Raw genomic sequence first — 11,184 nt, 5'->3', positions numbered from 1 at the left:
TGTGTAGCCCTGGCTGCCTTGGACCTCACTTTGTAGACCAGGCTGGCCTAGAACTCAGAGATCTGCCTGCCTCTGCCTCCTGAGCGCTAGGATTTAAGGCGTGCGCCACCACTCCCAGCCGCCTCCCCCGCAAGAAAATATGTGTGTGTGTGTTTAAAGGACTGGTTAGATAGTCTTAACAGGTTTGTGTTTGCCTGGCGAGCCTGGCACTCGAACGTCCGTGGGACTCATGCAAAGGTGGAAGGAAAGTGACTCCACAATGTTGTTCTTTGACCTACACATGTGCCCACACTAATCCTGCACACGCAAACACAATCATGAAAAATAAAGGGAAGGTGAATGGCGAGATGGCTTATGAGTTAAAAGCACTTGCTACTCTTTGCAAGGGCTGGCATAATTTATACAGCCCACAATTGCAGGTAACTAGCTCCCTGGGGATCCGAAGCCTGGCTTCCACAGGCGTTTGCATACATGCGCGGACCGACACATGGTCACACACACACACACACACACACAAACGGAGAAATGTTTTTTAAAGGAATGACTAAACCAAATCCAAAAGGGGGGGGGGGGGAGAAGGATATTTTAAATTTGTCAAAGGGAGAAAAAAATGGTGTAAACTAGTATGAGCCTGATTCCTTCTCTCTAGGGCTGACCTCTCACTTAACTGTGTTTCATCTTAGTAAAGCTTGCTTGGTTGCTTGCTACAGCTCCAGTCCCCAAATGAAAGGAAGTTTCAGCCCGATTGAAAAAAAGTAATTTATCTAAACCTACAGAAGCTAGAAAATAGCCTGAAGGCTTCCACCACTGTACTCATCAGTTTCCGGACTGAGTCTGTAAATGAATTTGAGTTTGCGATGAATGAATAAATCGTTGGGGGGTGCCTGACATCACAGAGCTCGCAGCATACTGATGAGGGCGGGGTCCTGCCCTCCTTCCGCTTCTGGCTCCCGGTTGCTAGGCTCCCAGGATGCGCGCAGAAAGTTCCAGCAGGTGAGCTGAGTGACTGGAACTGCGAAGGAGCCCAGGCTGGGGCAGTGGAGAAGCAGGGGATCCCAGGCTGGCAGTGGGTAAGGAGGGCAGGGGCTTGAGGAGAGCTGGGTGTGCAAGGCTAGCGGGTGAGGAGGGGAGGGCGTGGAGGGCAGGCTGCTGAGAAGCTTCGGGCGGGCAGGACTTTGGGCTGGCCTCTGTGGAAAGGGTGGGAGCGGTGGCGTAGGGGAGCTCCTGCCGCATCCACCCGGGCTGGGGACCAACTAGGGGACAGGGGCAGCTTAGGGAGCCCCATGTCGCCCCCACAGGCTCTGGCGGAGACTTCTGCTTCGCCCTCCCTCGGCCTTTCCCGTCAGAGGTCCACACCTCCAGGGCAGGGCGCTCAGAACTGAACGTTTCCAGAGCCTTCACTATCGACGCCCCCCCCCTCCCGCCCCCCGACCTTTCCTTTTCAACTGCTCCGAGGCGACTCCGCGCGACGCCCCAACCCGGGTCTTTTGCCTTTTCTGTGGCGTCCTGGTGCCGGGCTTCTCTTCTCAGCCTGAGCTAAGCATGGGGCCAGCGAGGGTCCCGGGATGCCTAGAGGACCAGGCGCGGGGAGACGCAGTGCGCCTCGACCCCTCAGGTGCGTGCTGGGGCTGGGAACCGCCGTCCGCTCCTTTCGGGAGACGCTGGCTTGGCAAGGGTTTCCCTGAAGTCGGGGTGAAAGGGCAGGGCCGGCAGATTTGGTGTTCTTTGTAGTGGTGTTGGTTGGTTGGGATTCTTTTCACTTTTCCTACGGGGATTCGTGATTCGTAGCTTCTGCGTAATCAGCTACCTTTTTGGACATTAGGCAGAGGTTGCGGCTGGGTGCAGAGCTACTGACTCGCCTACGTCTTACTAACGCGCCAGTAACATGTTCCCGGCGTTGGAAAGAGAGCTAAAGCAGGAGGTCGGTACACTCCCTTTCCGTTAACTTCACAGAAACCCAGTCCCTGTGGTGGCATGCTGGACCAGCTGAGGTCTGTTCTGTGGTTGGCTTTTGGGGAGGAAGGATGGGTAATATGACCTCTCTGTGTAGTCCAGGTTGGCCTAAATTACTCTGTTGCCAGATTAGTCTTGAACTTGCTGTATACTCTCCCACCTCTGCTTCCCTGGTGCTGGGATTACTAGCCTGCACCACCAGACCTGTTGCATCTAGGAATCCCAAAACAGAACAATTCAATGGATGTCACGTGTTTTGTGACTGTATCGTATGCAGCATGGTTGGCTCCTTTTGTCAAAAACTCAGCGACAGCTGGGCGTGGTGGCTCAGGCCTGTAATTCCCAGCCCTCAACAAGGCAGAGGCAGGCAGATCTCTGTGAATTCGAGGCTAGCCTGGTCTGCAAATTGAGTCCAGGACAACCAAAGCTACACAGAGAAACCTGGTCTTGAAAAAAACAACAAAAGCACCCCAGTGTCTTCATCTGAGGGAAGCGTTCTACTTGAGCGTGCCTTTTCTCTTCACAGACTCTTCCTGACCCCTACGAGGATTTTATGCGCCGTCACCTCCAGTACTATGGATACTTTAAAGGTAACACTTTGTTCTTTATCAGCACCAAGTTGAATTGTTGCATTAACTGACATAACTGTTTGGATAATGCTCAAATCATTTTTCTAGATGATAAGCTAAAAGTACTTGCCGTTGAACGGCCTCGCCTCTGTCAGAGGACAGACTCACTGTAGGTACACAAGTGCAAATACCTCTCCTGGGCTCTTTAGTTGATTGGCCTGCTCTTCTACTGGTACATCAATAACTACCATCTCTGAATTTATGTATGACGTTAAAATTGTTCCTATTTGGGCTGGAGAGATGGCTCAGAGGTTAAGAGCACTGGTTGCTCTTCCAGAGGTCCTGAGCTCAATTCCCAGCAACCACATGGTGGCTCACAACGTCTATAATGAGATCTGGTGCCCTCTTCTGCTGTGAAGCACACATGCAGGCAGAACACTTACATGTAATAAATAAATAAATAAATAAATAAATAAATCTTTTTAAAAAATTTGTTTCGGGCTGGACGTGGTGGCGCGCCCTTTAATCCCAACAGTCCAGAGGCAGAGGCAGGTGAATCACTGTGAGTTCGAGGCCAGCCTGGTCTACAAAGCAAGCCCAGGATAGCCAAGGCTGCACGGAGAAACTGTGTCTCCAAAAACAAACAAACAAACAAACAAGTTTCTGTTTTAGATGCATCTCACTATGCTAGCTAGCGCAGGCTGGTAAAGAACCTACTATGCTGTCTTAGCATCTTGCACGACTGTGCCGCTTTTAGAGTCTTGATATCTAGAGAATCCTTTCCCTTCACCTTGTTCTTCAAAGGTTCTCTCTCTCTCTCTCTCTCTCTCTCTCTCTCTCTCTCTCTCTCTCTCTCTTTCTCTCATTGACTGTGGGATGTGAGTGCTCTGCTAGGCTGCACCTCGAGTCTTCTGTATGTGAATTTTAAAATTAGTTTGTGATGCTAAAATATTAGGGACTGAGGGTATAGCTCAGTGGTAGAACACTTGTCTAACATTCCCCAGGGACTGAGTTCAATCCCCAGCACCTTGAAATCTTTTGCTTTTGCTTATTTATTTATTTATTTACTTGTTGATATATATTTTTAACAACCTGTGTATATCAGGCCAATCTTGAATGTACCCTACTGACATTTGTTTGTTTAAAGCAGACTTGTAGTTTATTAGGAAAAATGTTTTGTTTTTTAAAAAAAGATTCATTGTTAAAAAACTTTTAGTTGTGTGTGTGTGTGCATATATGTTTGTGTATGCACAAGTGTATAAGTGCCCACAGAGGCCAGAGGAGAGTGTGGGTCCCCTGAAGCTGGAGGTACAGGTGGCTGTGACCCGCCCACTGTCAGTGCTAGAAAAAGAACTCTGGTCTTCTAGAAAAAAGTGCTCAGGCTTGTAGCGACTGAGCCACCCACTGCCCAAAATTTTAATTTAAAAAATATTGGGGCTGAGGCCGGGCGGTGGTGGCGCACACCTTTAATCCCAGCACTTGGGAGGCAGAGGCAGGCGGATTGCTATGAGTTCAAGACCAACCTGGTCTACAAAGCAAGTCCAGGACAGTCAAGACTACACAGAGAGTCCCTGTCTCAAAAAACCAAAACAAACAAACAAACAAAATGGGGCTGGCCAGGCACTATGGTGCACGCCTGTAATCCCAGCACTCAGCAGGCAGAGGCAGGCCGACTACTGTGAGTTTGAGGCTAGCCTGGTCTACAAAGCCAAAAACAAAACTATATATGGGCTCAAGTCAGGCAGTGATGGCACAGGCCTTTAATCCAGAACTCAGGAGGCAGAGGCAGACAGATCTCTGTGAGTTCAAGGCCAGCCTGGTCTACAGAGTGAGTTCCATGACAGCCAGGGCTACACAGAGAGACCCTGCCTCAAAAGACAAAAACAAAAACAAAATTAAAAACAAAAATAAAAAACTGAGGCTCAGTTGGTAGAGTGCATGCCTAGCATACTTGAAATCCCTGTTGTGAGCACCAGTATCTTATAAATGGCAGCGGTCAGTAATCCAGCACTTGGGGAGGCGGGGCAGGAGGACCAAACTTCATGGTTATCCTCAGTTACACAGTGAGTTGGAAGCCAGTCTGGTCTACGTGAGGTCCTCTTTCAAAAAGTGGGGGTCAGGATGAGGAGATTGCTCAGCGATTGAAACGTTTGCTTCTCAAATGTGAGGACTGGAGTTTGGATCCCCCGAAACCAACATAAATGCCGGCCAGGCTGATGGCCCACCTGCAGACCCAGCACTGGAAGGCAGAGACGGGCTGCCCAGAGCAAGCTGGCTAGCAAGGCTGGACAAATCACAAAGCTCTGCTTTTAGCTGTGAGCTCCTGCCTCCATGGGCTGTATGGCAAGTTCCCGGCTAGCCGGAGTACTGCGGTGTTTTAAAACCCCAGCTCACCAAACAAAGAACAAAATCTATTGGACTTGGATTAAATCTATAGATTAAATGAAAGTTTATTAGAAATGATATATTTTGCCATGCATGGTGGTGTGTGTGCCTTGGGGTTCCCAGCACAGTCTACATAGTGAATTTCAGGATACCCAGGGCCATGCCACAGACATCCCTTGGAACTAGCGTTATGCATCTAAGTGAGAGAAGTCAACTCGGATCCTCAGAAAGAGAAGCAAACACACTTAAAAACATCTGGGCCATCTCTCCAGCCTGCTTTGTAATCCTGCCTTGCACATCTTATGTGGGGGTTCTACCACTGAAGTAGACCCACAACTCTTGCCATGTAGCCCAACTGGCTTCAAACTTGCAATCCTGCTGCCTGGTCCACTCGCAGTGACCACCTTAATACTGATTGTAATTCTAGCAACCTTGTTCCACATCATTTGTTTTGTTTTGCTTTGTTTTTTTTTTTTTTTTTTTGAGACAAGGTCTCTCTGTGTAGCCAAGCACAGAGTCCTAGACTTGCTTTGTAGACCAGGCTAGCCTTGAACTCACAGCGATCCACCTGCCTCTGCCTCCTGAGTGCTGGGATTAAAAGCGTGTGCCCCCACACCCGGCTTGTTCCACATTATTATTAACAATTTCTCCTTGGTTACTAATTTGTTGAAAAGAGAACCTAAGTTTTTCAGATCCGATACTGATTTGAATGCTTGGGATTTTGATATTGACCTCAGCGCCTAGAGATAGTGAACTAACCTACAAGCAACTTGGATTAAACCACTTATTCTTAGCTCAGAAGAGCAATCCACCAAATTCCACCACTACTCAGCATGTTTGGAGGAATAGCCCTCGGTACATGTTGAATGGCTCTTTTGGAGAAAGAGATGATTTCATCTCGGACACCTTGGAAAAAGAGACGTTACTATGTGAGTATGAGTGACCCCCAGCCACCTACCCCCATCCAGAACCTTACTGCCTTGAAATCTCCAGGAACCTCAAAGAACATGACCTAATGTGAGAGAAGCAAAGCAACCTGGCCTCGAACTCACGGCGATCCACCTGCCTCTACTTCCCAAGTGCTGGGATTAAAGGCGTGCACCATCACACCCGGCTTGTTCCGCATTATTATTGACAATTTCTCCTTGGTAACTAATTTGTTGAAAAGAGAACCTAAGTTTTTCAGATCCAATACTGATTTGAATGCTTGGGATTTTGATATTGACATCAGCGCCTAGAGATAGTGTACTCAGTAGTACTTCTCATTAATGTGCTGTGATTACTTTAACTTTCTTTATGATGGCGGTCTTAGTTATTTCTTCCTGTTTCATTATTTGAGAGACAGAGACACAGAGAGAAAGGCAGAGAGGAGAGGAGAAGAGAGGAGAGAGAGAGAGAGAGAGAGAGAGAGAGAGAGAGAGAGAGAGAGAGAGAGAGAGAGATTTGCAAACAAACTTTTAAGGCAAATTTCTCTCTCTCTCTCTCTCTCTCTCTCTCTCTCTCTCTCTCTCTCTCTCTCTCCAGCTATATCTCCAACCTTTGACTTTTTGAGACAGGGTCCTGCTATATATCCCAGATTGGTTTAGAATTCCTGATCTTCCTGCCTCTATCTCCTGTGTACATTACAGGGACCATATATATGTGCTACCACATATGAATTACATATTTTTTGGGATAGACACTCACTATGTAGTCCTGGGTGGCCTAGAACTCACTAGGTCAACCAGGCCTCCTTCTATCTCCCAAATGCTGGAACATAAGGCATGCCCCACTATACCCAACACAAATCTTTTAAAAAAGATTTTACTATGTTTAAGGTGTATGTGTGTGTGTGTGTGTGTGTGTGTGTGTGTGTGTGTACACATGAGTGCCTCCGAGACCAGGGTTGGGGATACCCTTAGAGCCAGAGATACAGCAGGCTGTGAGTTCCCCTGCCCCTTGGTGCTGGAAGCTTCGTCCCAGCCCGCTACAAGAGCAACACGCACTCTTAATCCGAGAGCCATCCTTCAGCCTCTGGCTTTCTTTTGAATGAACTAATCTATCTTTACAAATAGCATTTTGTTTTGCTGTCTCACCCATTAATTATTGGGTAAAGATTTATATAGAAATTCATATATGGGGCTGAAAAGCAAAAAGATATGGGAGGCAGTGGGCAAAGAAAATATATAAGCAAATGGTCCTTTCTTCCTAGGGCCTACCTGTTTATCTTCAACTGGGCATGCTCAGATAGATGCTGTAAGCAGAGGTACTGAGCTTGAGATAAGTATAGCACGGATCTGAAATCCAGCTTGTCAATTGCCACACTATAGGTTTTTGTTGTTGTTGTTGTTGTTTTGTTTGTTTGTTGTTCTTTGGTTTTGTTCAAGACAGGGTTTCTCTGTGTAGCCTTGGCTGTCCTGGACTTGGCTTGTACCCTAAGCTGGCCTCAAACAGCGAGCCGCCTACCTCTGCCTCCCCGAATGTTGGGATTAACAAATGCGCCATCGTACCTGGCTTTATAGATTTTTTTTATGTGTGTGTTTGTATGGTGTATGCTGGTGTATGTATGTGTTTGTGGATGTGCATGTGCACATTTAGAAGTCAGTGCTGTGTGTATTTATTTATCCCTCTCCCCCTTATTTTTTGAGACAAGGTCTCTCTTACTGAACCTGGATCGCACTGATTCAGCCACACTGCCTGGCAAGCCAGCTTCCAGGATCCACCTGTCTCACCCCAAACTGGGATAACAGGCCTGCACCTTTATGCCTACTTAAAAAAAAAAAAAAAAAAAAGATTGATTGATTGATTGATTAGTGTTCTGCCTGCATGTACACCTGCAGGCCAGAAGAGGGCACCAGATCTCACTCAAGACCATGTGGTTGCTGGGAATTGAACTCAGGACCTCTGGATGAGCAGCCAGTGCTCTTAACTGCTGAGCCATCTCTCCAGCCCTACACCTACAACTTATATGGGTTCTGGGCCTCTAAATTCATGTCTTCATTTTTGCACAGCAGACAGTTGAGACATCTCTCTAGCAGTTGAGAACTCTTTTATCATCTTTTTTCTTTCCTTCTCTATTTCTGTTTGTGTTTTTTTTTTAAGAGAGAGAGAGAGTGTGTGCGTGTGCGTGTGCGTGTGTGTGTGTGTGTGTGTGTGTGTGTGTGTGTGTGTAGGCTGGAGGACAACACTGGGTGCCATCCTCAGAAATGCTGTCCACATGCATATGTCACCATGCCCAGTATTTTTGCCTATGTTCTGGAGATTGGATTTAGATCTGTGTGCGTCTTTCACAACAGTTAATGATATCTTTGTGCTTTCCCCCATAGTGTTGACAGGAGAATTTAAAACCTCCACTCTTGTTAGGTCTTGGACCCATTAACTTGAATTTTAAGTGTTTGTTTGTTTGTTTGTTTTCATGTTTATGGGTAATCCCAGGTAGTTGCTGGAAATTGAACTCAGTACCTTTGGAAGAGCAGCTAGTACTCTTAACCACTGAGCCATCTCTCCAGCCCTTATTTTGGTTTTTTGAATCAGGTTTTCTTTCTGTAGCCCTGGCTGTCCTGGACTTGTTTTGTAGACAAGGCTGGCCTCAAACTCACAGCAATCTACCTGTCTCTGCCTCCCAAGTGCTGGGATTAAAGGCATGTGCCACCATACCCAGCTTTTTTGGGGGGTTTTCAAGACAGGGCTTCTCTATGTTATCTTAGCCATCCTGGACTCGCTTTGTAGACCAGGATGGCCTTGAACTCACAGCGATCCTCCTGCCTCTGCCTCCTGGCTATTTTTTCTATATATAATTTATTTTATTTTATGTGCATTGAGGTGAGGGCGTCAGATCCTTTGAAACTGGAATTATAGACAGTTATGAGCTGCCATGTGGGTGCAGGGAATTGAACCAGGTTTTTTGGAAGAGCAGACCGTACTCTTGGTCACGGAGCCATCTCTCCAGCCCTGTTTTTGCTTTTCAAGACAAGGTTTCCTTGTGTAGCCTTGACTGTCTTGGACTTGCTCTGTAGACCAGGCTGGCCTTGAACTCACAGAGATCTGCCTGTCTCTGCCTCCCGAGTGCTGGGATTACAGGCGTGCGCCACTGTGCCTGGCGATCATGTAGAATGTTGATCTAATAGTTTATCATTTTTATTGTTATTTTAAACAATCTGTAAACAATCTGTAAACAATGCTGTATCATAACAGCATTGCACTGTGTATTCCTACCTTGCCTGGAACTCTCTGTATAGACCAGGCTGGCCCTGAATTCACAGAAATTCTGCCTGCCTTTGCCTCCTGAGAGATGGGATTAAAGCTGTGTACTCCCACACTCAGATTGCTAATGTCTTAGCACACTGTTAAAAATGACTATCATAAAAGAGCAAATCCATCAAGGTGAAAAAGAAAGCTGCTCATATAATTCCTCTTCCTCTTGGCAGATTCACCGACACTGAGCTCCCCACTTCTTAGGAGCAGGCAGCTTATTTATGATGAACTGGATGAAGCAAACCCACATCTTCGAGAACCCCAAGAGCTCTTCTCGGTTTTCTCTAGCCGAGGGCCACTTCAGGCTCCAAGATGGCCAGTAGAGTGTGAGGTCATCAAAGAGAGCGTTCACCATATTGGTAATGTGTGTTTAGCCCTGCTGTTTTATCTTACTTCAGTACAAGGCCATAGGATTTAAAGTTATGTGTATGTGCACAAGGGCATGTGCAAATGTGTTGTGTGTGTGTGCAAGCCCGAGATCACTCTCATATATCATGCTCAGGAGTCATCAGTCTGCCTTGAGTTTTTTTTGTGTGTGTGTGGTTTTGTTTTGTTTTTAAGATTTATTATGTATACAGTATTCTGCCCTCATGCCAGAAGATGGCTGTAAGCCACCATGTGGTTGCTGGGAATTGAGCTCAGGACCTTTGGAAGAACAGACAGTGCTCTTAACCTCTGAGCCATCTCCCCAGGCCCCGCCTTGAGTTTTAAGACATGACAGCATTCCTCAATGGGGCCCACACCTCACAAATTAGGCAAGTCTGGCTGGCCAGAGAGTCCCAGAGGTCCATTTCTCTCCACATCCCCAGCACTGGGATTTACAGGCTCACTCCCAGCTCTTTAGTGTGTGTCCAGGGAATCAAACAAACTCAAGTCTTCACGCTTGCACAGTGAATACTTTACTGATGAAGCCAACTCAATAGCCTCACAACTCAGTCTCTCATGCTGACATAGAAGGCAAGACAGGATCCGTACCTGTTAACTCACCAGAGACTAGAATACTTCTGTTTCTAGGAATGGGAAGATAGCTTCTTTGAAGTCAAAATTTATAAATATGTCTGTTTCCAGGCTTTTGTTTACTAGTGTTCTGTCACCAAGATCCATTCTTGCTGGGCCCTTGGACTCTCCCTTGTGGTAGAAATGGTCCTGTCTATGAGCTCTTGCTATACAGTCTTTCTGTCGGGGGTGGCAGTGTTCAAGACAGGGTTACCGTGTCCTGGCTGTCCTGGAACTCACTATGTAGACCAGGCTGGCCTTGAACTCACAGAGATCTGCCTGCCTTTGCCTCCTGAGTGCTGGGATTAAAGGGGTGTGCCACCACTGCAGACTGGTATACAATCTTTTTTCTTTTCTTTTCTTAAGTATTTATTTTGAGCCAGGCACGGTGGCACATGTCTGTAATCCCAGCTCTCAGGAGGCAGAGGTAGGCGGATCGCTGTGAATTCAAGGTCAGCCTGGTTTACAAAGCGAGTCCAGGACATCAAAGGCTAACACAGAGAGACCCTATCTTGAAAAACAAAACAAACAAACAAAACCGATTTATTTTATGTATATGCGTACACTGTCTTCACGCACACCAGAAGAAGGCCTCAGATTCTATTACAGATGCTTGTGAGCCACTATGTGGTTGCTGGGGATTGAACTCAGGACCTCTGGAAGAGCAACCAGTGCTCTTAACCTCTGAGCCACCTCTCCAGCCTGAGTATACAATCTTTTGCATCAGTTTTTCCTTGGAGTTTTGAGATCGGGTCTCACTATGTAGCTCTGGCTAGTGGTGAGCAAAGGCCTGAGTTTTGTCTTCAGCACCGGAGAAATAAAACCCAAAAACCCAACTCTGCCATTCCCCTAAAAAGTTCTAGCGAGCATAAAGTAAATTAAAAACAGTAAAAACATGTTCTGGCACTTGGACTTCATTACTTATATCAAGCCTGTGGAAACTCAGTTGAACCAAGGATATTATACTACAAACAACAATCTGGAAAACAGACGTGGCTCTGCTCACCGGCTGCCCTTCCAGAGGACCTGGGCTTATTTCCGGTACCCA

General features: G+C 46.8%; 1 protein-coding gene across 7 annotated transcripts in view; it reads left to right on the top strand.

Moving 5' to 3' along the window:
* The first annotated feature begins 719 nt into the window (after positions 1-719).
* The window catches only part of AGBL2 (AGBL carboxypeptidase 2), a 44,344-nt gene continuing 33,879 nt past the window's right edge, over positions 720-11,184 (top strand). For 2 of the 7 annotated variants that reach the window (XM_084774781.1, XM_084774783.1), the window contains exons 1-6: positions 720-1,070; positions 1,299-1,615; positions 1,823-1,921; positions 2,480-2,543; positions 5,645-5,836; positions 9,314-9,499. In XM_084774781.1, the coding sequence (XP_084630907.1) occupies positions 1,886-1,921; positions 2,480-2,543; positions 5,645-5,836; positions 9,314-9,499 (478 nt within the window). In that variant the 5' untranslated portion in view covers positions 720-1,070; positions 1,299-1,615; positions 1,823-1,885. The remainder of the gene's footprint in view (positions 1,071-1,298; positions 1,616-1,822; positions 1,922-2,479; positions 2,544-5,644; positions 5,837-9,313; positions 9,500-11,184) is intronic. The other 5 variants (XM_084774780.1, XM_084774782.1, XM_084774779.1 and 2 more) reach the window with 5 other exon arrangements.

Source organism: Acomys minous (genome assembly GCF_964271855.1).
Source record: "Acomys minous genome assembly, chromosome: 3".
NCBI classification, from domain to species: Eukaryota; Metazoa; Chordata; class Mammalia; order Rodentia; family Muridae; genus Acomys; species Acomys minous.
The sequence above is the reverse complement of the archived record's forward strand: the minus strand, read 5'-3'. Positions and strand labels throughout refer to the sequence as shown.